A 27,991-nucleotide genomic window follows, 5' to 3' on the forward strand; every position below is an offset into this window, starting at 1 on the left:
TCAAGGATAACAGTTTAGCGAGATAGCGACCGGTTGAGGCTGTTGGGAATAAAAACATTTTCCTCTGGCCTATTGTAAAAAAAATAACAAAATAATAAATAATAATAAATAATAAATGATACAACTCTCATCACGTTGGTGCGATGGTGTGGTGGTTGGCGCCTCACAACAATAAAGTTCTGGGTTCAAATCCATGGGCCGACTGGGGCCTTTCTGTGTGGAGTTTGCATGTTCTCCCCATGTCTGCGTGGGTTCTCTCCAGGTACACCGGCTTTCCCCCACCGTCCAAAGACATGCTGGTTAGGTTAATTGGTGATTCTTAATTGGCCGTAGGTGTGAGGGTGAATGGTTGTCTCTCTGTGAGACATGCAGTTATAGATAACGAATGAATGTACTCACAACTTGTGAGCGATGACCTCCCCGAAATTGAGACGACCACAAGAGGGCGCCGTCCATATGTACTTTTAGTACACAGGAAATGATGCATAGTTTTGTAAATACACTGCATTGGAAAGTCCGAAATTCATCCCAGTCACAACAAACCCTTTGCAGCAGGTACAACAAGAGGAACTGCTAATTTTAATGGACGCTCCGTCCCATTAACTAGCCCCTGAATTCCCCCCCAGTGAGCCATTATGAACAAGCGACGGACCCAGCAGACCTAAATGGAGTACAGTCATTAATGTTATTAATTATAGCTGCGCTTTTTCCTGATGACATAAACATCTGCTGTGAACACGGTCTTTTACTGTCTACGTACCCAGACCCCGTGTAGCTTTTGATTCCCACTCTGCTGAACTCCGCTGTTAATAAATTATGAAATGGCATAATTTAGAGCATCGCCTTTCTTCCTGTCGCACAAATTCTACTAAAACTTTAAGCAGTCCTCGTCATGACACCACGCAGACTTATCTAATGAAAGCAGTTCCATTTGTTGACAGTCACTGATCTAATCTAAATACATAATCACGCTCGGGCGCACATAAGAGTACAAAAGCAGCCCAAAGCCATAGCACATGAAAACATCCTGAGTGGATCTTGTCCTTGTTATAACAACAGCTCATCACAAGAGAATTTGTTTTAATGAAATAGGATTTGTGCAATAACAAGGAGGTGTAATAAGATAAAACTATGTATTTTCTTTCAGCTGTTTTCATTTTGATAATGATATGACATGATGATAATGACATTAGATGATGAGTGGACTACACCATAACAAAGATGTGTACCCACATTAAAAAGCTTTAGTGCAGCAATGTGATTGTAGTAATCTGAGCAGAAACATGTGATGAGGCTAGGAGGTTTTCTACAAATAACAAGATTTTTAAAAAAAGCAGACGTCACATTTACTGCACAGAGCAAGATGTGGAAGATGGGTGGAGCCTTACATTGGCAGGGAGATGGCTGGTGGGCTGCAGGCCGATGTCCGACATGGAGATGTCTTCAGGCTCCGTCAGAGTCTGAACGGTGCGCACATAAACACAGACATTTACTGTTAGTTACACTCAAAAGAACCCTTTGTACTATTTTTACTCCTACGTCACTTTTATGAAATACAGGGCACATTAAAAATGTGAACGCGGAACTTTCGGGAAGAAAAGCGCCGCTATTCAAAAGTATGTCATGACATTTACTCATGAAGTTCCCAGCTGGAAGTCTAGGGGAAGATCAGTCGATTAATTTGGGTCTATTACTTCTTATAATGTTTGCGCTTATCCAGCTCTGCCTGTAATCTGCAGACACCGTCACTCAAGATGCACCACAATGGAAAAAGAGCATTTTTAAAAAAATTTTTTTACTATAACTATAACATGTTCCCGCATTTTTCTCTGCAATTATAGGTTAAGTGCAGGATGAAAGTAGTAGGTTTACCACCCTTATTTCTATTATGCACTGGCATGTAATGTAAGTACACCATTAGCATAAAAACACTCTATATTTGCACTTATTATAGTGTTGAGTGTGGGCTGTAATCTAACGCGACGATTCTTTGTTAAAACTTTTGCAGTGTGTGTGCTGCAGTGTGTTGGTATGAGCTGTTTTTCTAATTTTCTTTTTTTTTTTAGTTTCAGCTTCTTGTTTTTATAAATATGTTGGTTGTCTGAAACCAGTGAGCTAATCATCAACATGGATCTACACAGAACCTGCCATAAGATGCAAGTAGCCGGCGTAATAATCACTAACAGCAACAAGAAGCATTTTTGGATATGCATGTATTTGCTGTGTTACTGAAAGTTAAATGCACGCTTCAGGCAGTGGTTAGCTTAGCTTAGCATAACACATTTTAAATGGATGTACTGTATTTATCAATAAGCTAATAGGTTACATTGTAGACTTTATTATATTTACACAGGACGATGCTGGCTATATCTCCTTGTTTCTAGTTTTAATGCTATGCTATGCTATGCTATGCTAAATAGCTTCTGGCTCACAATTTATATATACCATGTAGATCTAAGAGTGGTATTGGCATAATGATATTCTCATCAGCAAGGAAGCTAATTTGCATATTTTGTCAAACTATCCGGGATACCCTAGAAGTGAAAAAAATAATCAAAAATATTTTGACCGTTTAAACTGGAGACCGGTTTAACAAAAAACAATAAAAGTTCCAAATTAAGCGAAATATTGTCTGTGAAGGTTTGTTTTGGTATATCCAAAAACGCAGAAACAAGGGCTTCTTTCAGTATTTTTGGATGATGAGTAACACCATATATCTATATATATATATATGTGTATCGTCTGATGGAAGCAGATGGAGGCCAAAGGGTTAATAAAGAATCAGCCGTCTTTGCCTATCAGTATGTTAAAACACGGGGTGGCATCATGCAAGAGAAGGATTAATTCTGAAAGACCCAGATTACTGGATTAGTGTTTGGACCCTCTGTGATGGAGTCCTCTGTGAACCTGACCTGCATGGCAGGACGCTTGTGTGTTTGTATATGTGCATGCATGTGGGTTACTTTATTTTTTTTTTTATTTCCTGAACTAAGATGATTACTGGAAGACGGAAATGCTCCATATATTGGTTGTCCTACATAGAATGCCTGACACTTTCCATGGCATGACAACAGGCTGCTTTTTACACAACGCACCGCCTGGGTACTTTACAATACATCAGTAATATGTCAGGAGATACAGTTGAACAAGTGAGGAGGTGGTGATTGATGAAATCCTAAATGAGTAGGGCCTGTATCTGTCGGTTTTATAGGATGGTGACGTTATGATGATCACTTCATGTAAGACTGGACCAAAGACAAATTTTTGAGCCAACAAAGAACTTCATGACTCGGCTCTGAACAGTGTTACTGAAATATGCAGCTGCTTCACGACTCAAAGTGCAACTTCAAATGCCCAGGCGGGAGCTCTCTGGCTGTTTCTAATGATCCATTCAATTTGAACTGTGGAGTCAAAGTTCCAAGCTGGAAAATTCAACTGTAACGTCTCCACAAGTCGGATTTCCAGAAAGTCAGAAAGTTGGGGAAAAAACTCCAAATCAACATAGCCATGACAACCATAGTAAAAGTCATATGTAGTTTCTTCGCACTTCTGTTTGTTTGTGACTCATGAAATCAGTGCTGTACATTCTGTACGGACATATTGCTATGGTATTCATATGAGCAAAATACTGCGTAATTGACTGTTATAAACCCGTGATTGCTAACCTAGCTAGTTATAAAACCCTACTGAATTCTGAAAAAGGTAGAACAACAAACATTTTCCTGGATTCATCCACCGTGGGTTTTGGACTTATTATTCTCGAATCCCAGCTCCAATTTTCATGAGCACAAGCCTTTTACTAATATTTTAAGCTTTACTCTTATCTCCAATACATTTAATGATTTTCTTTTGTTGAGGTAATGATGTATTTCTGAGGTTTATTTGTGTGTTAAATATTTTTAGGAAGTTCAGAGGTGATGATTCATGTCAACCATCTGTTGTGTCACAGGCCAACGGTAAAGCATGAATGAAACAGCTGATACCTGTCAGCTGAAGCAAAAAAAAAAAAAAAAGACAAGTCAACTTGAGCTCGACATGAACTAATGCTTTGCTCCATTGTTATTTCTCAAAGCACTAAGCCCAAAACATAATGTTTTTTTGGTCTTAATCTTTTAATACCGAGGTTTCGGCTGATACCAACACAGATTTGATATTTATGTGCACAGAAAAATTGTAGCACACATGCGAATGTCTTGATCCAAAACCGCTGGGCCCCAGTCCAAACCTGGAGAGGGTCCTTTCTGTGTGGAGTTTGCATGTTCTCCCTGTATCTGCGCGGGTTCTCTCTGGGTACTTCCTCCCACAGTCCAAAGACATGCTTGTTAGGTTAATTCTTGATTCTAAATTGGCCATAGGTGTGAGTGAATGGCTGTCTGTCTCTCTGTCTTAGCCCTGAGATAGATTGGAGACCTGTCCAGGGTGTACCCCGCCCCTCCATTAATGACAGCTGGGATAGGCTCCAGCTCCCCCGCGACCCTCCAGAGGACAAGTGGTTACAGAAAATGAATGAATGTTGTCCTCAAGGTGCTCATCTTGCTGCCATTTTCTGGTGAAAGTGTCGCTCAACACACGGTAAGAATGAGAAGCTGCCACTGCACACTGTTCTCTGAGAGGAATAAGGCTCAGACTGACAAGCGGAGAGGCCCAGGCATTTAGTGTGGAGGTCATATGGAGGTTACTATAAATTATTCTTAAACCATGGGTCTTCAGTTGCCTGTGAAGGGAAGTCTGAAAAGCACTGCATGGACTGCTTTAGAAATAAAAATCGTTACGTATGGCCTCATTCAAAGGAGAGAAAAGCTCCCTGTGATAGAAAGCTCTATGAAAGCACTCAAGACGCCGGTCATTGTGTTTCACTCACATTTGAGTGCAAGAAAATAAATAATCAGATATTGGTTCCTGCTTCGCCCTTCCGGCCTGTCGCACCTTGGCACCAATATCTGACCTGTGCAATGATCTGAGATGTTCAACATGTGTGAAGTTTAAAGAGATGCATTGGCACAGATCTCCTTTATCTAATGTTGAAAGGACATCATTGGTCCTACTTTGACGAAGATGCCCCCCTTCATCTGTAGGTGATGGGGTGTATTGGGGTTTTTTGGGCTTGTTTCGCTGCATTGCATGATATCCCAGCTTGGCACTTTGAGATGCATTCACACAGTGAGACATGTGTGACTCCAATATAGAGACTCTCCTTGCATAACCAGGCGGATTAATCCACATGTGACCTGAACCCTTCTCAAGGTGTAAACAAGCTTACAGAGGATAAGCCGAAGAAGACAGCTGACTTTGACGTATGACTTTTTGATGTACCATGACCTGTGTGACTTCAGTAAATATCTATTTGCAGCTATCTTGTTGAGCTCTGAACGTTTTGTAGTCAAACCATAGGCTGTATATAAATATGGACAATGCGTCCCCACTACCTTGCTTTGGCCAAACTGACGCTATTTTCCCGAGGACATGGGCAAGCGCCATCTTTTGAGTCCAACATGGAGGGGGTGGAGCTTATGGCCTATGCTGCAGCCAGACACCAGGGGGAGCTCTACTCACTTTGGATTCACTTTAGAGGAGCAGTTCCGCTGTCCGTCTTTACACTGTCTACGAGTCAAACAAAAACCTGATGACCAGTGACACCATGTTCTCCTGTCTTAGTCGGGACTTAAAACGATCCAGACCCGAGGCCGTGTTTTTTAAATGAACAATATTTCATCAACCTGACTAGATTATTTGATATGCCCCAAAACATCAATCCCCATAGATGGTTTACTGCCCACTGTAGAGCATCAGGTATATCAAACAACCTAGAGATGATGACCAAGACAGACCCAGGTTCTCAACACTGCTGCCCGCATCAGTTCCGTCTTTGTTCACCTTTTGTTCAAACACTTGTTTGAACAAAAGGTCGTTTTCTTCTCCATGTGTCTGTCCCTTGATGTTTACCCCACGTGGGTCAAATGTCCGCAGAAAAAATGGATTTGTTCCAGCCGCAGAGAAATGAGTGGATCGAGCTTCATGTGGTTTGAAGCCGCTAATATTTTCCCATTGAACAGATTATCAAAGGTTTATAACACCCCCTCACGACTTATGATTGAAAAAAATTGAAAATGATTGAAAATACCTTGTGTCTGGAGCAATCTGTTTGGAGTGAGGCACGTTTGTTCTGACTATTATTCAGATTATTTGAGGAATACTAGTGTCTATGTAATCATAGCCACTGAAACACATATTTTTTTTTACAGGGATTATGTCATTTCTACTTATTTTACTAAATTTATAATGGCATGTTCTATATTCTTTTGCCATCAGGATGAATTTGTCGTTCCTCTGATCTTATTTAAGGTCCACACATAAAGGTTTGACGTTGTAGATGGTAGGGGTTTACAAATCTCATATTTAGAAAGTCACGTCTTTCTTGAACCCTTATTTCTTAAAATTGTACAAAGTACACATCAGAGACATAAATGTGGAGCTCAGAGTGGTAACCAGACTCCGCAAGTGATACAGAAACACTGGACTCACAAAAATCAAACCATTTTTACCACAGTAAGACGACCTGATTAAATTACACGCCGAGCAATCTAGCTCATAACCGTGTGGATCCTGGACTTTAAGAGGGCTTCAACCGACATGACGTCATGGAGCTGCGTGCCATAAAAATGCCGAACATAAACATGACATTTATTTATTTTAACAGGCTGCAGAACAACATGACCTCAACCCTCAAAATAAGGAGGAGAAGACCCAGATCAGCTTTGACACAATGACAAAACAGAACCAAAGCCGTCCTCTCAGAAATGTCATAAAACTATTGTGAGAAATGCTGAAATGAGCTCAAACTCACCCTTCATCTCGGTCTGATAACATTTCTATGACACTTAATGTAAATAAGTAAGAATTGCACGCTTTTCAAACGACATGAATCTTGTGTTTAATAAATACGAGGGCATATTAAAGTCTGGAAGTAAGCGTAGGTTGGCAGGGGTCTGGCCTTTGTACTCACAGTGATCTGCGAAAGGTGACATAAGGCCGGGTCAGTGGGGCTGAGGGCGACCGTTCTCTCAAACTCTCCCGCGGTGTGACATCTCACCTTTGACCTCTGGCTGACACGGCGTACTTGTTTAACATCGCCGGACAAATGATGACTAACAGGTGTCCGGGATGAGCAGTCCTCCTCTGTGTCTGAGAAGCGGGCCTGAGAGAACACGCACAGAAGAAATCCCGGACACAAAATCAAACCACTCGTACTGCAGAGCCTTTTTACCGAACGAACCGTAAGACAGAGACATACCATATTAGATATGAGCTACACTCACTGATTCGCTCTCAGACAGGGAGGAGTTGCGGGGCTTGCTGGGGCCTTTGCACTCTGACTGGCTGGTGAGGGTTGATCGGCGGGTGGACTGGAAGCTGCTGCTGCTGAACCGGTCTCTGCGGGGGACGCACAGCAACACGCCGAGGTAGGGGATGTATCTGCTGAGTGCTGACCTGAGAGAAAGGGACGACAGTGAATGGCAGTGAAGTGTGAGGCTGCCCGGCACCCGTCGTCAGTGTCCACTGTTAATTAGGATGCAAAAATAGAGCGTACAGATTCTGGAAAGTCCCATTAGCCTGTTTGTTGTGAGGCTCACCTCCTCTAAAATTGGATATATAATGAGGATTAACCGCTAAGCCTCCACATGTTGATGCTGTACACGCAGAGTACTATTTCTACAAATACTGTACCATTTTGAGTTACTCTGGAAGTTGATTTTGTTTGCAACAACACTTTTTGCAGAATTTGACATATAATGTGTTGCTCTGATTGGTTATAGGCCTTTCCAATGATGTGCAGAGGTATTTTTTTCTCTGCATCGGTTGAAACGCTCCCCATAACGGAATCCGTAATGGCGTGCCACCAGACACGAACTGTGATAGGAATCGAGCGTGGTTGCGCTAATCTAATATTTGCCACAGCTCAGAGGCTAATATTGCGCATTTTACTCCACTTCATTTAGTTTCTAGCTCAGTTTGCTGAATTAGGTTAATTATAGAAAACCAACAAATGAAGTGGGATTATTTATTAGTTAAAGATAGTGTCACAATAGTCATGCACGGGCTGCCAAATTAACATTGTGAATAATACCAGACGTTCTGTGGGCAGGTGGAATAACACCCTGCATAAATAATGAAGAAAATTAGCTAATTAAAGTCTCTAAAATGTAAATTTTCACCTAAAACTTTTTCCCTTTTAGTAAATTTTTATCACTCAGGCGGGTGGATGATTTGCGCATCATCCAGATTTAGATCGATGTATCACAAATTCACAAACTACAGCGCAGTATGTCAAAGTACTCACATTATCCACAGTATAATAATTGGATAAGACTGACTAACCATCATTTTGCATTATGGACACTTTTACTTTTGATATTTTTGTGGATTTCACCATTTTTAAACTGTGTTAGTGATGCTTTTACTGAAGTAAAAGCTGATGTGATCACAATCTCATAAATATAATCATACCAGAACTATGATTGTGAATGCTTCTTACGAATACTAATCTGCTGGGGTATTATAGATATAATTCTATATATTTATCCTTTATTGAATTAATAGTTTAAGAATTTATACTGCTTGTTCTTAAACATTACACCTTGAAATCAGTGAGATCAGACACTTAACTCAGTCAAAGCTGACACTTGGAAGTGTGTACATGCAGCCTGTCGTCAATCCCATGTGTCAAGAATATATTAATCTGAACGGGACACAACCTGAGATCGTCCCTCACAGTCTGTACCGACAAAAATAAAGCCAGAGTAGACAATGGCTTTAACTGCCGAACAACATCTGCAGTAAAATGAGGGGCAGATCGTCTGGCAGATGGGGCCAAAATACAAACAAGTATTTATATGATGGACACAGTCAAACCTGGCAGCTGTACCAGTGTCAGCTGAGAAAAAGTTGATTCGACACGCCTTCAGACCAAAATAAAATTCAATATTTGTTTGGCGAGATAGCTGAAATTGCCGTGAAAGCAGCAAGTTTTGTCAAAGCGTGTGCCAGAGCCTCTGGGAAAAACACGTGAAACTTCACTGAGGTACTTCAGAACTTAATTTTAACATCAGTATATTGAGTATTTCATCTAATCCTTTATATTCTTCCATATTTTTTTTTCATTAAGCTGTATAAAAGCATAAAGTTTTAGTGCACATAAAAATATATTCTCTCACGTCTTGCCTACACACCTCACTCTATTGTCCCATAACAGTGAGAAAGACTTGATTGACTTACGAAACTCAACGTTCGTCCTACCTGTATTTCGGATGTGTTATGGCGTATATGATGGGGTTGTGGATAGCAGACGCTTTGGCGATCACAGCAGGAACAGAGTTCATATAGGGAGTCAACAGGTCAGCATACCTGAGAGACAGAGAGAGACGAGACACAGATGGCGGCAAGAAGAAAAATGAGAGAAGGAAATGAGACACATCTGAGACTTAAGAGCGATCGTGGCTGTCTTCCCCTGGATTAATATAGACACAGGAGCGGGCCACGCGCTCAAGCTCATAGTCAGTGTTGGATTCTTGTTTAAAGATCACATAAAATAAGCATCTTCAGTGACATTATGGTGCTTTAAGATGTGAAAAAAGGGTTAACAGTTCAACAATCCCAGGCAGCACTGATGCCTCGCGGCAAGAAGGTTCTGGGTTCAAATCCAGGCCTCCCATCGTACAAAGACATGCTCGTTAGGTTAATTGGTGATTCTAAACTGGCTGTAGATGTGCATGTGAGTGTGAATGGTTGTCTGTCTCTCTGTGTTAGCCCTGCAATAGACTGCCGACCTGTCCAGGGTGTACCCCGCCTCTTGCCTGATGACAGCTGGGATAGGCTCCAGCCCCCCTGCGACCCTTCACAGGACAAGCGGTTACAGAAGATGAATGAAAGAATGAGTTCACATTACAATTACAGACCCTGCCAGTCCAAGGAAACATGTCAAGAATGAAACAACTGTCCATGTGATACTGGAATAATTGGGGAACGCCACCCTCAAAAATGGAACTGCCAAAATGTTCACAGAGTCTTTACTCTGTGAACATTTTGGCAGACATTTTCCCATATTACTGACAAAAACATTGTGGACGTTAATCCTGGAAAGAACTATTAGCCTTTTGTTCAAACGCTTGGACCAAGAGGAAAATAAAACTTCTTGTTTGTCGCATCCATTTTGTTTCCACATTTTGAATTATAAACCCATGAAAGCCAGCGTTTTACTTGTCTGCATCTGGTGTCTCATCAGAAGATAGTTTTGGTTTGGTTTTACATTAAACAAGCAACTTACACATTCAGACATTAAGCAGCAACACTGTAATTCATTCTGGCTGAACAGTGACTCCTTTTAGCTCTGTATTTGGTCCCTACCAGCTCTTGAGATAAATATCTACATCTTCAGTCACTAAAAGCCCTTCTTTGTCTTGTCCTTAGTTACCAGAGTGGACTCAGGTGTGGGGAGTGGCTTATCAGGTGCCAGTGATTCACACTTAACACCACTTCTTCCACTAAATCTCATTTCCAGATGGTAGTCTCATGTTTAATCATCTGTAAATTCTTATGTTTCTCCTGAGTTAAAATACTAATGTATTCCTTGTGTTTTTGTGGCTAACCCTGCTTTTCTGATCCTGGTTTTTGGCCACCACCTGCTTGTTTTGGCCGTACTTGGTGCCTGTTCGTTTTGGGACCCCCTGGCAAGAACAGACAAGAAGCACTCTCCACTGGGCTCAACGCTCTTTAAAAGAATAAACACCAGTTGAATCTCAAATCTCTGCTTGTTGAGCTCTGCTTCTGGGTTCGGTGGTTAACCTCCACCCTGACGCCGCGAGCACTTGGATCAAAAACTTCTGTCTAAACAAATGGATACTCTGAGTGGGCGCCATCTTGGCTCATTAGCAGAAGTGGAGAGACCACCAACAAGTTTTCAAACTTACAGAGTATTTTCCATTTACTACAATGGTAGCAGTATGCTTTTGTCATTTAAAAGCCATCACTAAGTTTAATGAGTTAATGAACAGCCTGTAATGACTTGATACCACAAAATGTTTCAGTTGGAAGTTGCTCCATAAGCGGGTCAAATGTTGCCCTCGTAATTTCTGGTCAATGTACAACTTTCCTTTGACTTGAGACACACGCCCTACAAAAATTCAAAAAGCACACCGTGCTAAATGGAAGTATGTGATTTATGTTCCATGACCATGTTGATGTTTGATGTTTCTTTCTAGCTAAAAGCCATTGCCAGTGGCTGTAAACAACATAATGAGAGCGGTGCAAACCAACAAGGTTTCTAGAAAGTAAATCCAAAACAATGAGGTAAGTCATCACCAACGGCGGAACGGTGGAGTCAGATGACAGGACTTCAGTGAACTGTAATTGTGAATGACTCCTTTCATATACACTTCAAGTAGTCATGCAAAGCAGGAGCAAAAACAAAACTCCCACTCATAGGAAAGACAACAAACTCTGGTCATACTAAGCTTATTTACTACACTTTATACCATGAATTTTTTTTTTATTTTTTTTTTTGTGACTGAAAACCTCAAAAAAAATGCTGCCAAACCTTCCCCAGAGAATAGAGTAACAGAGGATTCATTTCTAATTGCTGCTGGATATAAATAATAATCTGACACATGTTACAAGTAATCCATTAATTCCATTTCTTTAAAGGGGAATTATGTTTTTTTACAGCCTGGACCTTATTTCTGGCATAAAATTCCATCGTTTACTCACCCATATAACTTGGGTGTCCTTTGGAGTCGTTCGGATGATATTTAGATCCGTGTATATCCATGTAGTGGGAGTGACTGGGGCACCGAAACGCAGCCTCTAAATAACGCATTATCTGCTGCGAAACTCGTTCATTTCACCAATATTTTGTTATGATACTCTAGTGCTATTCGCCGTTGAGTCTGGAGTTACCTATTATCATCTTCCAGGGTCTGTAGATTGACCTACTAACCTCTGACCTGGATGATGTCATCTCTGAGCGCCACACTCACCCCACGCAGCTTGTTTACCTGTAATTTTCTACTGCTAGTTTTTTGCAACATGGCTGAATATTTTTCCGATTCTGAGGTTGTGGACGACGACTTTGTTTATGATGGACGTCCTTACGGTTTTGAGCCAGAGTATACAGATGAGGAGTTCGCTGAAAAGAGGATGTGGAGGCAGAGAGAGGAACAGCTGGTCAAAGAACAACAAACCGCTGCACGTCCACAAATAGATAACAGGTAACTCAGGACTCAACGGGGAATAGCACTAGCATATCATAACAAAATATTGGTGAAATGAACGAGTTTCGTGGCAGATAATACATTATTTAGAGGCTGCGTTTCGGTGCCCCAGTCACTCCCACTATACGGATATACGTTGATCTAAATATTGTCCAAACAACTCCAAATGACACCAAAGTTATATGGGTGAGTAAACGATCGTATTTTATGCCAGAAATAAGGTCCAGGTTGTAAGAGACGGTATTTCCCCTTTAAGTACTAACCTCTGTTATAATAGCCTATGTTATGAGACTGTAAAACGTGTCTCACATAGGCACATACTTACCCGGCAAATGCTGTGAGGGCTGCACAAGAGTAAGGGGCCCAGGAGATGACAAACAGGAGGATGACGATGAGCGCGATTTTGGCCATCTTCCATTCACTCTTCATTTTATGGAACCTCTTTGCGGAGTCTCTGGTCCCCTGACAGTTGATCTTTGTTATCGCTCTGTCACACACAGACACACCCAGCATAATGTGAGAGCTCCTTTTTTAAAAAATACTGTAGGACATTTATTCTCACTGAGCTAAGTAAACTGAGTTAGACATACATACGTATTCTACTTGTGTCTGCTCACAGTACCCTCAGCACTTATATTGTTGGGGTTGACTGAACAGGCAGTATTATCAGTCAGGCGGAGCTTAACGTTAGCGGAAATCGATAAAAGGACGCGGACACATCATTTATCAGCATGACACCGACACTTGCGCCTTTATCAGTGCATGAGGGTGGTGGTGCTGGACTGTGTACCAACCGCGTTGTGTGTCGGATGGCTCTGAAGATGCAGCAGTAGCAGAAGATGATGACGGAGAGGGGGATAAAGAAGACGAAGGTAAAGAGCAGCATGGTGTAGGAGCGGACAGAAGGGGTGAACGTCATGTAGTCCCAAGAGCAGGACGTCATCAGACCTTCTGGGACATAAGCGCCTGCGGGAGAACAAACACTCTTTAATGGTCATTTCACACGCCTTGAAGCCTAACAGTTCCTATTTTTATGTGGCCATCTGTGTTGCATGGCATCCTACAACTTGACACTTCTCTCAAAATCCTTAAACTTAGTGTCCGTGTTTTAAAAGTAATTGCGTACAAGCACATAGAAAACTTATGACAGTACGTAGTGTTGGTTTAATCTGTTCTAAAACTTAACAAAGACGTTTCATGGTAGCTTCTGGTCTTTCCAATAGTTGCAGCTCACTTCGTCAAAGCCTCACAGTGTTTATTTTCATCCCAGATTATGACAGCTCCCGCAGTAAAGCATGCTGGGAAACGAGAGAAAGATCCCAAACTCGAAGTGTGACAACAGATGCACACTCAGCAAAAATAAGCATCTTACTATTGGTTAATGTTTAAGCTCCTTACTTCGATGATGTCCAGTTCTTTCGTCGTCTTGTGTTACTCATTATGGAGGAAGATTTTAATGTTTGTTTAGCTCCTGGGATGGACAGGATCTCAACCAGAATTGGGAATCTCAGATCTGTGGTGGTTTATACACCCAAACAACAGAAAGTATCCTATGTACATAATACTGTGCACAAGCATCTCAAGATTGAAGCTCCACCGGCTTTCTGACCTAACACCGGCGACAACGGCAACATTAGAGGTTTAATAGTTGGTCGGTTGTCAGTACTTGGGACTCATGCTATCATCTGCTGTTTTCCGGACAAGAACTCAACAAAGACTCCCTAAGGATGCTAACGGCTAGCATGGCAGCGCTGCTTTCCATTGCATTTACAAGTTGCAATCAGTTTGCTTCTGCTCATATAGACCTACGCAGATCTCCATTAATATTACACCTTTTGCAGATGAGTAATACAGCAGCATTTGCTTTATTACGATCAGAAAAAGACACCCAACAGTGGTTTCAAATCATAGACTGTATAAATATGGACAACGAGTCCCCACTTCCTCTCATTGGCCAAATTGACGCTATTTTCCATGGAGTTAAAGGTGGCGGCATCTTTTTGCACTTTGGAGCCAGAGTCTGTGCCGTATGGTCTGAAAGTTTTGCCACGTGAAGCAGCGATATTGATGCCCCGCTCACACTTCCCGCCAGACTTACTCACTCTACCTCCGCTAGATACAAAGAAATGTTGGATTATACACGGCACTTATTTTTTTATTTAAGTCCTACTGGCTTCACTTTTGAAGAGCTGTTCTGCGGCCCATCTATGGTTTCAATGACTCCCAATGGGGCACTGCCCCCCAGCCTGAGAACTGTTAACTTCCATCTTTCCATTTTTGTCCTGAAGTTGTGGACATGTCGAAATATTGCCTGGGTCATGGCACTACATGAAAACCAATCGCAGCCTCCTATTACTGTCTGCATCTTATTTTACAACCATGTATCCACTTTGAACTAGACCGCCATCATCCTGGGTCCATATCCCCAGCTCCGCTCATGTTACATTCTCATTACTAGCGAGAAAATTTACAACATAGCCAGCTACGAGTCAAAGTGTTGCGCAAGCGCTCGTTGGCTTGGAGTCATTGGAGCACTGAAAAAAGTTGAAGCGCATCATCATACGTGTCGTCTGTCAGTTTGTGACCGGTTTCCATGAATCGTAGCCCTTTTTAGTGTTCACTTAACACAGCATAAACTATAGATGTTTGTTTCTTTCTGACTTGTGTATTATACAAATGTATGCAGTGTTCTCTTATCTCTAACACCACATGTCAAACTCAGGCTTTAATACATTACAATTGGACCATAGTGACCCAAGTGCAAAGTCCTCCAGAGGAAACAGTAGTGTTTGGTATGCACACCGCAAGCTTTTTCTATACGGGATGACATTCCTCATTTCGCTCAAAGTCCACCACGGAGACACAAATAGCAACACTGCAGTGTCTTCCCTCCACTACCCACACGCATATACGCCCATAACCATTTATCATATAGGCGCAGGTTTTGAAAAAACACTATTTCACGTTTTCTCCGGACATGGAAGGGAGCCATAAGTCACTTTTATTACATGTTGCGTTAAGTTGTTGTGTCAGTGAGGACTCAAAACACAGAGTTTAGACGGAAACAGCCAATCCAACAGACCACGGAAGATGAATGGTGGCAGAAAATGAGTTTGGTTGTATTACTTGTTTCTGATGTTCTATATGGACTCACGTGTGACTGTGGAGGTATCACAAGGTTAGTTTTAAACTGGAATTGGATTTTCCTTGGATTTTCCTTGATTGTAACAACCTAAAACAACATGCAATGTCTCATATGAGTCTGTAAATTTTATAGTAACATGCAAATATTTGGGATTTTCTTTTTCATTTGTTGAATGGGATTTGTTGGCCTTCCCATAATTTTATTCCAATTATATGTAATTCCTTAACACAAACTTGCAATTCCATTTGGGAGCATGTACAGTAAACTATAACCAAACGCTTGTAGGAGAACAGGACTCCACAACCTCATCAAACATTGTTGAGCATGAACTCAGCTGCCTTCTGATATCCGATATAAAATGTACTTCCATGTCGACCAACAGCAAAGCTAGATCTATATCGATCCGTCATAGTAGTACACCTTTCACCGGGAATCAGACATGGTGACAAGTGAAAAGCGTGAGAGAGAAGCACTAAGACAGAGCTCAACAATCTAAACCCCATGAAGATTCACGGTGATAAATAAAGACTAGACTCACTCCAGCCAAAGAAGGGAGGCAGGCTCCAGCCCATCGAGTAGACCCAGGCAGCAGCCACAATGCTGAGAGCCTTCTTGCGAGACATCACCCCCAGGGACGCCAACGGCCTGGTGATCACCATGTACCGGTCCACAGCAATCACCATCAGTGTCATCATGCTGCAGATTCCAAATAGCGCTCCACAGAAAGCGTACAACTCACAAGCTGGGGAGGAGAGGAGAGGAGAGGAGAGGGAGAAAGAAGCATGGGAGAGGAAGGATAAATATGTTTGTTCAGGTTGTTACTGCTTTCTGGAACACATTTTCTGGCAGCACACCCTGCAGCTCTTCCACAAAAGCTGTAAATGCTACAACTGTGCGTTGTTTTATAACTCATATCATGGTTAAGGACAGACAGGGGGCAAGATCTGTGCTGTCTCTCTCTGTCTCAAATCTGTTTTATGTTTTCTAAATATTAAGTTAGCTTGAAAGCATCTGTTACAAATGTTGTTCAGTTTAACTGGCCAGTATGGTAGGAATACAACGATTACATAACACATTATTGTTTACAGTGTGTCTGTGAAGGTCGTCCAGATTATAGTACATCCAAAAAGAAAAATCTGAAAACAAGGGTGAATGGACATGTGGAGTTTCAAGATGTTTCATCAAGAAAAGACTGGTGAGGAGTTGGGATGAAGATAGACAGATATACACTGATCAGGCATAACATTATGACCACCTTCCTAATATTGTATAGGTCTCCCTTGTGTCTCCAAAACAGTTGTGACCCATCAGAGAATGGACATGGACCTTCTGAGGGTGTCCTGTGGTGTCTGGAAACAATGTTGTTAGTGGGGGATCTTTGAGGGGAGGGTCCTCTGTGGATCATTCCACAGATACTTGATCAGTTTGGGATCTAGTGAATTTGGAGGCCAGGTCAACACCTTGCGCTGTTCTTCGTCTGTTTTTTTCTTTTGTTGTTCCTTCACCGTTTTTGTCTGTGTCAGTCAAAACGAATGGCTGATATTCGTAAATATTAAGAAAGTTGTCTCAGTGGGAGGGCCCTATGAGGACATCCCCGGAGTTGTCACTCCACTTCAGTTTCTCGTGAAGTATAAATGAGCTGGCCGAAACAATTTTTTTTTCTTGTTCTCGCATCCCTAGGAGCGAGCATTATTAAAACTAGCTATCTAACAAGTTTAAAGGGGAAGTACTGTTTTTTACAACCTGGACCTCAACGGGGAATAGCACTAGCGTATCATAACAAAATATTGGTGAAATGAACAAGTTTTGCGGCAGATAATGCGTTATTTAGAGGCTGTGTTTCGGTGCCCCATTCACTCCCATTATATGGATATACGCGCTGGATCTAAAAATCTTCCGAATGACTCCAAATGACACAAAAGTTATATGGGTGAGTAAAAGATCGTATTATATGCCAGAAAAAGGTCCAGGTTGTAAAAAACAGTAGTTCCCCTTTACGGTGACTACTTATCTTGGCAAAAGGTTCAGCTTACTAAGGATGTCTCAAAGATGATCCCCGTTGGCCCACTGGGAAGTGATATTAAAAAGTCCACTTGACACCACCAAAATGAACAAAATGGAGGTCCTTGAGACTGCCGCTTTAATTCTTCGGGTTTGCAAGACATGTAATGCTTTGTTTCAACAATTTTCTCCACGGCTCAAGCTTGACAAGCCTCAGAGTTTCAATGACAGCTTGACAAAAACTATATTTTCAGGCACAGAAACGAAACAAGAAGCCAGACGTGAAAGCTGAACTAGTAGGAACGCAAAAGATGGATGACTGAGAAATGAGAGAAGGTTTGAAGGAAACAGGAGAATGGAGGGTTAGTTAAATGAAATACATTTACTGGTGTTTAAATATTTGATAGATACTGAGCATAAAACTATTACGTGCCAACACACTGTGCATGGTTTCATAACGAGGCTGCCACAGCGTTGATATGACTTCTAAGATTAATTTTTTTCCATAATGTAATGCCCTGTTCCCTAAGGAGTCAATCATTCTGCTAAATGTATGATGAAATCTGAAACACACTTAAGTGCATACACACACAAAAATACGCACAGTCAGTCATCACTTTATCAACTGCTGTCCCTCCAGGCTCTGAGTATGTGATTACCACTGACTTGGTTACACATCATGTAATCACAGCACTCTAGTTATCACAGCCAAGCACGAGACGAAATCTGATGTGTGTCGCCTTTGTGAGGAAACTCAAACACATACAGCTCAGGCAATTAAACGTGGCGTGAGTCGCAACGTCTGTATGTCGGCATGTGTCTGACAGCTATTGTTAGTGGAGTTAATGGAATCCAGCAGACGTTCCCTGCAGAATATTTTAAATTCCCGGAGCATTCTGTCGTAACTGTAAAGTTCAGATGGCTGTCAAGTCAAGGTATTTACTATAATGATAAATATCTCAATGAGGTCCTGAGCTGATTGCTCCAAAGAAGCACTTACTGATTAATATGTGTATTTTCCTGTAAGTGGACTCACCAGAAATAACATTGAAATTTAATCTTCTACGCTACCAGACAGGCAAAAAATTACAGTGGTGACTGTAAAACTGCTCAGATTGATGCATGAATGTAGCATAATAATATAATATCTATTATACATAACATTATGACCACCTCGCTAATATTGTGTAGGTCTCCCTTGTGCTTCCAAAACAGTTGTGACTCATCAGAGAATGGACATGGGCCTTCTGAGGGTGTCCTGTGGTGTCTGGCAACAGGACGTTGTTAGTGGGGGGCCTTTGGGTCCTATGGGTTGAGGGGAGGGGTCTTTGTGGATCATCCCACAGATACTTGAACAGTTCAGGACCAATTTGGAGGCCAGGTCAACACCTTGTGCTGTTCTTCACGTTTTATTGAGTTGTTCCTAAAGTGCTTTGACAAAACCTGCCAGGTTAGGATGAAACCACCTTTCTGTCACCCTGTAATTGTCGTTGTATCTCATCAATAAACCATGTGATGTAGTAGGGGATTACTAAAGAGGAAACATCATAACCCAGCCCTGTGGAGCTATTACAGCTACGTCTTGAACCCTCCTCAGCGCTGCCTTTTCTGTACCAATTATATTTTCTGTTTCCTTCCTTGTCTTATTGTCAGATTATCACGTTTTTAATTGACCTGCAGACCATTCAGTCTAGTGTGATACGGGCTGGACCTGTGTGTTAGGAAATCAGCAGGGGTTAACTTGTTCACATGTACTGCAAATTGCTCTGGTGCTCTGGTACGTCACATTAAAGTTATCTGACATTTTGCTGGCTACAAGTGATGAAACGTTCAATTACAAAAAAAAAAAGGCTTGTTGGTTTCACCATAGGACAAATAGGAGAATTACCACAAGTCACTGGAGTCAGTCCTTTGGGGACAATGAATGTCCCTGCTACAACAAAGTAGTCAATGATCACACTGAGAGATCATCCAGCTTACCTCCTCGCACTGCTGTCTCAAGAGCCAGAGTGTTACTGAAAAGCTCCATCATTCAACTGTGCATGGGGGATTTTGCATTCTTTCAATTCTGGTAAAAAGGGATGGGTAAACAAAAATAAAAAGGAAGGCTCAGTTGGTTTTGGCTTTGTGATTTCCATCCACCTGTTCTATTTTTTGACCTCTATTATTATATGCCTTCTTCTTTCTTTTCAAACGGATAGTTGGTTAGGGGGGAGGACTAGAGCTCTAGATCTGATAGCGATTAGCTGTCTTCATCAAGGTCAGGACAACTCCTGGAGGAAAACGCAACGCTCCAGCTATCAGTGTTTGATCAGTGGAGTGTGGAGCTTGGTGTACCACGTCTCTTACTCTGTTCCCAATGGGTTGCATGCTGATGTATGATTTAACCCCCCCCCCCCTCCCTGAATTCACTCATGTAAGACACGCTATCAAAATCCATTCTTGTTTACTTTTTATGATCGATGGAATTTGATACTGGAGAGAAAGCCTTTGGTGCTTATTTTCCTTTTGTGGTAGAAAAGGTGTGTACAGTATGTGTGCGGAATATTTATTGAACAGTATGTCACACACTAAAAGGTAGGTCAAGGCAGATCCACGTTGTTTTCAAAGTGAGGGTGCATAAATTTTAATAATGCCTGCACGTGGATATATATATAAAAAATGAAATTCCAAAAAGTGCAGTTCCACAAATGACCACTTGAGGCAAACTGCAAAATTCCCCATTGACCTCCATGTTAAAGTATCCAACTTTACAGCAGAAATAAATAAATGTTTACAACCTGGTTCTGGTCCCTACAGCTAATTTCTACGTCCCTAACAATTTCAAAGGGGTGCATTTTTATAAAACTCCTGCATAATTATGGGCATGCCTTCTTTTGCCATCAGTTTTCTTGCAGCTCCACCCAAACTCCACCTCTTTCCCTGGGGAGTAAGGCACTCCCAAGATGGCGACGGCCACAGACACCACACTGAGCTTCAAAACCATTCTTCAGTAAACCCATGGGACACGTAATGAAGGGTTTGTTCACCTTTATAAACAGTCAATGGTGCATATGCATACTCTTAATTCATACCTCATCTTACACTGAATTTTAGTTTAAAATGCCGTGCACACGTTACCTTTCTTTCCAAAGATCCAGTGTTTGTGCATGCTGTTGATGAAGAAGGTGGGCGTCTGGGTGAGACACATGAGGAAGTCCGTAACCGCCAGATTAATAATGAAAATGTTGGATGGTGTTCGTAAGCTCCGGCTCCTGCACACAAACACACAAACACACAGGGGTTGAAATGCTGTTTTGACAGTGAACTTTGAATAAATCAGCTGTTTTATTTTCAGATATGTAAAAACTGAACATGTTTATTGAATGAACTCTATTTAAACATCGAAGCCTCAGTAGGAAAAACAATATACCTGCAGAAAGCGTACATGACCAGGAAGTTTCCCAGAAGGCCAGTGATTCCCACGGCAAGGATGACGACACCGATGGTGTAGTGAGCATGGTCTGGGACGTCTACTGTTGGAAACGGGTGGCCTGGGACAATGGAAACCTAGCAGCAGCAACACCAACATGTTAATTTATGGTATTATCATCGCAGGCTATCATTGCAATTCAAAAACAGAGCAGACCTCATGATCATCGAGTCAGACGTGGAGTGCATACCAGCACATCCCCTCTTCCAGAAACACATCCTCATGACCTTTTCTCTCATTTGCTTACGTAACCACTCCATCACTTTCCACTGTGCCATTTAAACGTCCTCAACGAATGCGAGACTGCTGAAGCAGATGTCACGCAAACACACACACACACACACACACAAAAAAAACTCACAGGCACGCTTTAATGCGGCATCGAGGATTAATGAAAGGAGATGTGTGTGTTCTAGCAGCACAGGGGTGGCCGGGGAAGATTTAGCTGACCATGGTCGTGCGTATCAGTCCGTGGGTGGGTGTGCATCGCCATGAGAGACAGACTGAAAGTTCACGCAGGGGGAGTGTGCAAGGATTTCTGATATGTGAATTCTAAAGAAGAGCCGTGTGCTCTCAGGTGGAGCAGATTTTCAGAAGAAATGTGTTTCTGTCACATGAAAACTCAAAATCAAAAATATGCTGTCTTTATAGTTTCAAAAAGAAGGAACCTTGTTTTTAAATGGTGGAAGGAATGTGGTAGCATTATGTCCTTTCCAAGCTATTTTCTTGAAAAGAAAACTTCTTCTCAGTTCAGTATAACTTAGGTGCACATAACTGAAGTGTAACAATAAACGCATGAGAGATCAGAGGACACCAAAAAAAAGAGACTAAAACTGTTGGTCACCATATTATCTTAAAACGTGATAACGGATAAGGGTAAAAACGTGCCCCACCTTTGTCAATGGAAGGCTGTTACTTGTAATAATGGAGTATTTAAAAGCTGCAGTGTAGTACCTTTATCTCCCCTCTTCTTGCAGTGAGATACATTACAATTAATTACTAATTCTCTTCTTCTTTTTCTTCTTCTCACGCCATTATGCTTTCCATCAGTCGCTTAGACTGTCATTCTTCCCCTGAACGCTGAGTTTCTTTTTTTTTTTAACTGCAGGATCAGAAACATTACTTGGAGGTAATCTAGGTGTTAATTTGTTCTTCCTGAGCACCAGTGAGACGGTGAATTCACAGAATCTAAGGCCGCAAATAACCGATTTGTTAATTTATCGCAATGTAGCTGACGGTTGGCTGCTACGGTGGACATCCTGGGCTCTGGTTGCCTTGGTAACCCTTATATATTTCCCACCCCAAATGTTCCAGAGTGAAAAAAAAGCAGAAATTTTAAATTGTTGATAGCCAAGAACTATCCCCGATAGCAAAATAGCGTCAGTTTGGCCAATGCAAGTGAAGTGGGGATGCATTGTCCATATCTATACAAGAGCTGGCTTTGCAGTTCCATCTGGGTTCACCTGATGCTTCCGGCCCGCCATCAGCAAGATGAGTTTAGTGGCAGAAACCAAAGCGGTAAATGTTTAAGGAATCAGCGGTTTGCCTCTCGTTGCACTAATCGCTTTGCCTAAAAGTTTAGTTAGTTGCTCGATGGTTGCTCGAACACTGCACCAGCACAGGAATGACGCAACAGAGACCAGATTTAAAAACCCGTATATACAACTGCTGACTTTGGAAGGTGTTTGAAATCCTATCAAATCATTATTTCTTGGCATCGAATGTTTTGTGCATGACTGAGCTTCAGGAAAACTTGACCTTCTCTCACTCATGCTAGAAGATACATTTACACGTAACACTTGAAAGTGCGCACGCCAAGCGATGGCCACACATTGAGTCAATACATTCCTGGACAGTTTTACTGCTTGAAATGTGTTTTTTATTATAAAAGCATGTGCTCTTTTTCCAGTTGCTAACAGTAGAAGTGCTAACATCTGTGACTGTAAAGTGCAGTACCAATAGGTAGAAAGGCTCTATACAAAAACAAAGCCATTTACCATTTACCATATGCTAGTATCATTTTAATTCTAATGCGAGTGCTATAAGAATGATTTATTTTATTTTAATTTAAAATTTAATTTCTCCTCCTTTCCACGTCCCTGCCGCTCTCCCTGCTGGATCTCTTTCTCCTCCATTATCACAGTTGATAATGACCTTCCTCACATCTGTTCTGTTCTCTAAATCTGTCGATCACTCTTTGCCTTCTTCCCGCTTCCTGCGATGTTGCCTCTCTCCCTGCTCAAGCAGCTCAGCGCCAGATTACTGCCAATCCCACTGCAAGGAGGAAGCAAAGGCACACTGGGCAGCATGGCATGGAAGACTCCGCTACGTGTTTTGTGGGGTTAAAAAAAAATGGAAATAGAGGGTGCTGATATCTTTCTCATTTATGGGTTTTTTCCTCATCAGTGGAGAGCGAGTAATATAAATGAAAATGGTCAGGAGGCAGTCTAACGCACAGCTTTGTAAAACAGACAAAGACAAATAAATGGAGAGAAAATGAAGACTGGCGATAAAAGATACTGTATAAATTAGAAATGAAGAGGACGCATACATGCATGTAAACTTAACAGCTATTCCCACCTATGTTTGAACGAACGGTTGTTCTATACAGGCTAAAGGATCATTTAGGGTACTGCGGGACACAGACGCCGTAACCTATGCCGGTGCGAGCCATTTATACTTCCTGCTTCTCTTTCAACAATGGCGACTAAAACTTTCGCTGGAATTTCGCCACAGACGAGTCGTGAAAAAGGTTTGTGTCTCCAAACCTCTCAGTTAACATTTCCTCGATGTGTTCCATCTTTACTGATCCAAAACAATCAATTTGAAAATGGCGGAGAAGCAGTCGTAAATACTAAAGCGAAAACACGCTACTACCAAGCAGACCAATCACAGCTCTTGCAATCTGCGTCGCCGCAACGCGTAGTTACATTTCTGGGGAGTTTCACGTTAGGCTCTGCATTTATAGCTGTGTATTTTCATTAAAAACGTCTTTGTCTGAGTCTGCACATCATTTGCAAATAATTGCGACTAAATAAGGTAACAAAATGTCTTCATCCTGATTGGCTGGAAGGCGTTTGTTAATTTCTGGTAACTATACGGTATAACGGAAAAACCACACAGGTAGGCTGATGTAGTGTCATACTGTAAGTTCCTTCTACATATGTAGGAGCCATCTTGGGTTTTCCTCACATGTTCCTCCAGTAACAAAGTGGCTCTTCTTTGTTTTGGTTCAACAGTTGAGGGTTGTGTGTGTAATACCCCCTTTATACTAAAATTAAGAACTACATGCAGGTAAAAATAAAAACATGTCAATTGACTCCTTTCCCATTGCAAGGAGACAACGATCAATGGAAAGCCCATGTTCAAATGTTATGTTGACAACACGCTGCCATAGCGCAATAGAACCATAGTTCTGTGTTGGACTGAAACTCCAACATCTGGAGCAGTTATTGCTCTTTCTATGAGTGTGAGACATAGACTGTAAATAAAGATGGACGGCGGAACTGCTCCTCAAAAGTGAAGCCAAAGCAAGTAGAGCTCCCCCTGGTGGCTGGCTGCAGTATAGGTCATAGGCTCCGCCTCCTCAATGTTAGTGGATGGGATTTGGGTAAAACTAAAACACTAGAATACACACCAAATAAGTTTTTTTCAAGGATGGTTTCTGTCATTTTAGGTAGTTAATATTATACTAATGCATGTTCAAGTGTCCATTTTTTCTTTGAGAAGTTTCGGTTATTTGACGCTATAGAAACAGAATGTGACATAATGACTACAAGTTGCCATGCCAACCACTCTGTGAAGTGATCCTGTAGGACCTTGAGAGTAGGAAAAACTAAATAAATAACTTCAGTGTATAATCCAACATTTCTTTGACTCCAGACTCCAAAGTTGCAAGATGCCACGGCCCGTATCCCAGGCAAAATAACGTCAGTTTGGCGAATGCAAGGAAGTAGGGGCACATTGTCCATATTTATATACAGTCTATGGTGTGAGATACTAGGCCCTATGTAAACTGATCAAATCACATGTGAGGGTTGGCATTCCTTTTCTGTGTCAGAACCACCGTGTGAGACGGCCTTCAGTCAGTCGGGGCTGTGCTCGCTCCTCTGATCCGGGCTGCAGGTGAATATTATGAATGTTGACCTGATATTAACATCACTTCTGTTTGGAGGTAGACCCGCTAAATAACCGCCAAAACCGCTGAGCCGTTTGACCACGGCATGAACTCTGTTTGTACCCTGGCCCTCTGAAGACCAAAGCCAGATGTTTGTGGATCTTATTGGATTCCTTTATCTTGCGCGAAGGAGGATTACAGATGGAGAAAGCGAGGCAACTTTGTGCAGAAACGCAGCCAAAAATCATCAAGTGTTGAGCTCCACTATTGCTCTGTGAAGCTCAACTTTGAGCATGGACAAATTGAGGATTCACTGCAAAAAGAAAAAGATACTACATTGATCTATACTGTGGGAAATGTTCTCTGCACTGCACCCATCCATTCGTACAGAGAAACGAAAAGTAGTGAGCACGCTCTGAGCAGTGGGGAGCCATATACAACACGATGGGGGATGCCTTGCTATGGCAAACGCTGCTTATTTAGTCCACCCTCAAACTCATTTCAACAGGTGGTAAATTTTAACAGGATGCATATTTGACAAGATCAATTTATTTGCTAAACTTTAGAATATTTATTAACCTCACGTTCTTCATTCTTTCAATATTCACAGACTTTAATCATGTTCCGCCACTCTCGCGTCCGCTGTATAATGTAGACAAACAAAGCCTGTTTCGTTCAGTTGTTCAGATACTAAACGTCATTAAATAATGCACCACTGATTCTTTCCACTCACTGAATCCGCCACTGCTCACGAGCAAGTCCTTAATCAGCCTATCAGGTTGTCTGCAACTTCAGAGGGCAAACTCTTGCGTATACGAGCCAACACGCTCTAATCAGCTGCAGAGCAATCACTGACACACAATCGGTCTCCTCGAAATGCACACGATCACATCACCACTAACAGACACATCATTTCTGTTCCAAAAGCTCCCCCACCTCTTCACATATGTGTTTGCATGTTTATACACAGACACACACACGAGCACTCAAGAATTGCCTTCATATTTTATTAATTGTGCAGAGATTACAGATTAGATGGGTGATTAGAGAAAGGGCTGAAAAGAAAAGGAAAGCTCTAGAGAGAAACGCAGAGAATCTGGAGAGTTTTTAAATGAAAGCCACACTTAGTGGAGTAGAAGATCCCATCTGTCTCTGCAGAAGCTGCCCTAAGGCGCCGCTCCAGTATCAGCTTTCGCAGCACTCCCACCATGAACACCAGACCGCAAAGGCTAGTGACTGAAGCCTGCAGGTCTGAGCTTCAAAGTCAGAGCCCAAAACTGAAACGTTCACACTTGTTGAACCACATTTACCGTAGCGGTGCGCCCATGTGTTTCTCAGTTTGTCTTCCAAACAGCTGTTTCTCTCTCATATCACTCCCGCTCAGTGTCCGTCTGGGCTCCCACGGGGCAAAGTTAAAGCTCTCTTTTCATGCTTTGTATTCTACGTACAGTACAGAGGCGAATGCATCACTGCACATCTTTATAAAAGCATTTCCCTGAAGGCGGTGCGTAAACTAATCCTACTCTTGGACAGAGAGGGAGACAGAGAGAAATGAAGTCTGATTCATGCATGAGGGAAAATAAGAACCACACAAAACGGCAGCTACATGTCTTTGACTACTCAAGGGTTAACGTTTGTAAATTAGGTGGCAGGAGGATGTGAATGACAGGCATGATTACATCTTTAATTTAAAAGGAAATTTCCAAGCAAACAAGTTTTTATCCTGCCTTCTTGCAAATTGAACGTCCTCTCCTGTCTGATAAACTCAGATTAGGACATAAATTAGACTATAATTGGGTTCATTTGAGGTTGTTAAGGCACAGACTGGGGCAAAATCGATTTAGATCAGTGCTTTGGTGGAAGACAGGGACACAAAAGAGAATTTTTTATTTCCAGGATTATTGCTGACTGAATTAATGACCGAGGCAATCCATAAATTGAGTGACTTATGTCCAACAAGCTTCAAACGTGATGAAAACTGCAAGGATGGAAAGCTAAATTTCACGCACTCAGATGGTGGCACTCAAAAATAAAAAGAATGCACAGCTTTGTATAACCACAACCAAACAAGCTGAAGAACCAGCAGAGAGAGCGGGATTTGCGCTCCAGCCCTCATTGAGGTCCAGCGCTGAATGAACGGAGCGCAGATGCGCAGGGGAGGATGGTTTGATTCACACACTCACACCTCCCTTATGTGTTTTTCACAGATCTTGTGAATGATCTGCTGGAGGAATGAAAACGTAGAAGACACAAACCGAAATATGTGCGTTTGTTTTCCCGTTTTCCCTCTGCTCTGGTGAGTTGGCGTCTGGCCGCTCTGGATGCGATTTTGCAGCGGTTACGCATCGCTGCAGCGCACAGAAACGCTCCAGTCACACTGATGGGTAGTCATTCACGCAACCAAAAAAACAAAACAAGAGTTGGAACAGGTCACTTACAGTTGTAGCTACCGGAGACAGCTCCATGAGCCGGTGAGGGTTGATGGAGCTGATATTCCAGGGCGCACGGGCGGTCGGGTCCGGTGTGGGGATCCCCGGTCCAATCAGTAGCCTAGAATCCATTCAAGGTCCACTGTGGTTAATGAAACTAAGATGTGCGTGACAGAAGTGGAGTTGGGAGATGTTGATTCTATGGGGGGGGTCTAAGAGTCCAGGTGGCCAGTAATCATCGCAGCCCTGCTCTCGTATCTCACTACGACGGAGACACTGGTACTGGAGCAACTACGGAGGGGTGGGAAAGACTTCTCCCTCTCTCCCTCTCTCTCTGTGTGTGTTTCTCGTCCAATCCCTGCTCCGGGGATGCCTCAGAGTGTGTCAGTAGGTTTGCGCCTGTGCCCATAGATAGAAATGGCCTTTGTTCTGTTTATTTGTTTTACTTCAAGGAGTCAATTGAGCTGGTTTTCCTTCTGTCAACACCAGCCTACACGTCTTGTTCTCCCCTTCCTTCCCTTGGTGCAGATTTTCTACACCCAGTCTTGTGCCAGCAGATTAATG

The 27,991-nt window shown here is 42.1% G+C and overlaps 1 protein-coding gene across 1 annotated transcript in view; it reads right to left on the minus strand.

Moving 5' to 3' along the window:
• The window catches only part of opn4b (opsin 4b), a gene marked incomplete at its 5' end in the record, with an annotated part of 28,877 nt that extends 1,318 nt beyond the window's left edge, over positions 1-27,559 (minus strand). Inside the window, 10 exons of the mRNA XM_084566859.1 lie at positions 1,389-1,460; positions 7,004-7,195; positions 7,317-7,488; positions 9,295-9,402; positions 12,589-12,750; positions 13,058-13,229; positions 15,947-16,150; positions 20,530-20,663; positions 20,822-20,958; positions 27,437-27,559. Of these exons, the coding sequence (XP_084422985.1) occupies positions 1,389-1,460; positions 7,004-7,195; positions 7,317-7,488; positions 9,295-9,402; positions 12,589-12,750; positions 13,058-13,229; positions 15,947-16,150; positions 20,530-20,663; positions 20,822-20,958; positions 27,437-27,559 (1,476 nt within the window). The remainder of the gene's footprint in view (positions 1-1,388; positions 1,461-7,003; positions 7,196-7,316; positions 7,489-9,294; positions 9,403-12,588; positions 12,751-13,057; positions 13,230-15,946; positions 16,151-20,529; positions 20,664-20,821; positions 20,959-27,436) is intronic.
• Positions 27,560-27,991: the final 432 nt, after the last annotated feature.

Source organism: Chelon labrosus, assembly GCF_963514085.1.
Source record: "Chelon labrosus genome assembly, chromosome: 19".
Classification (NCBI taxonomy): domain Eukaryota; kingdom Metazoa; phylum Chordata; class Actinopteri; order Mugiliformes; family Mugilidae; genus Chelon; species Chelon labrosus.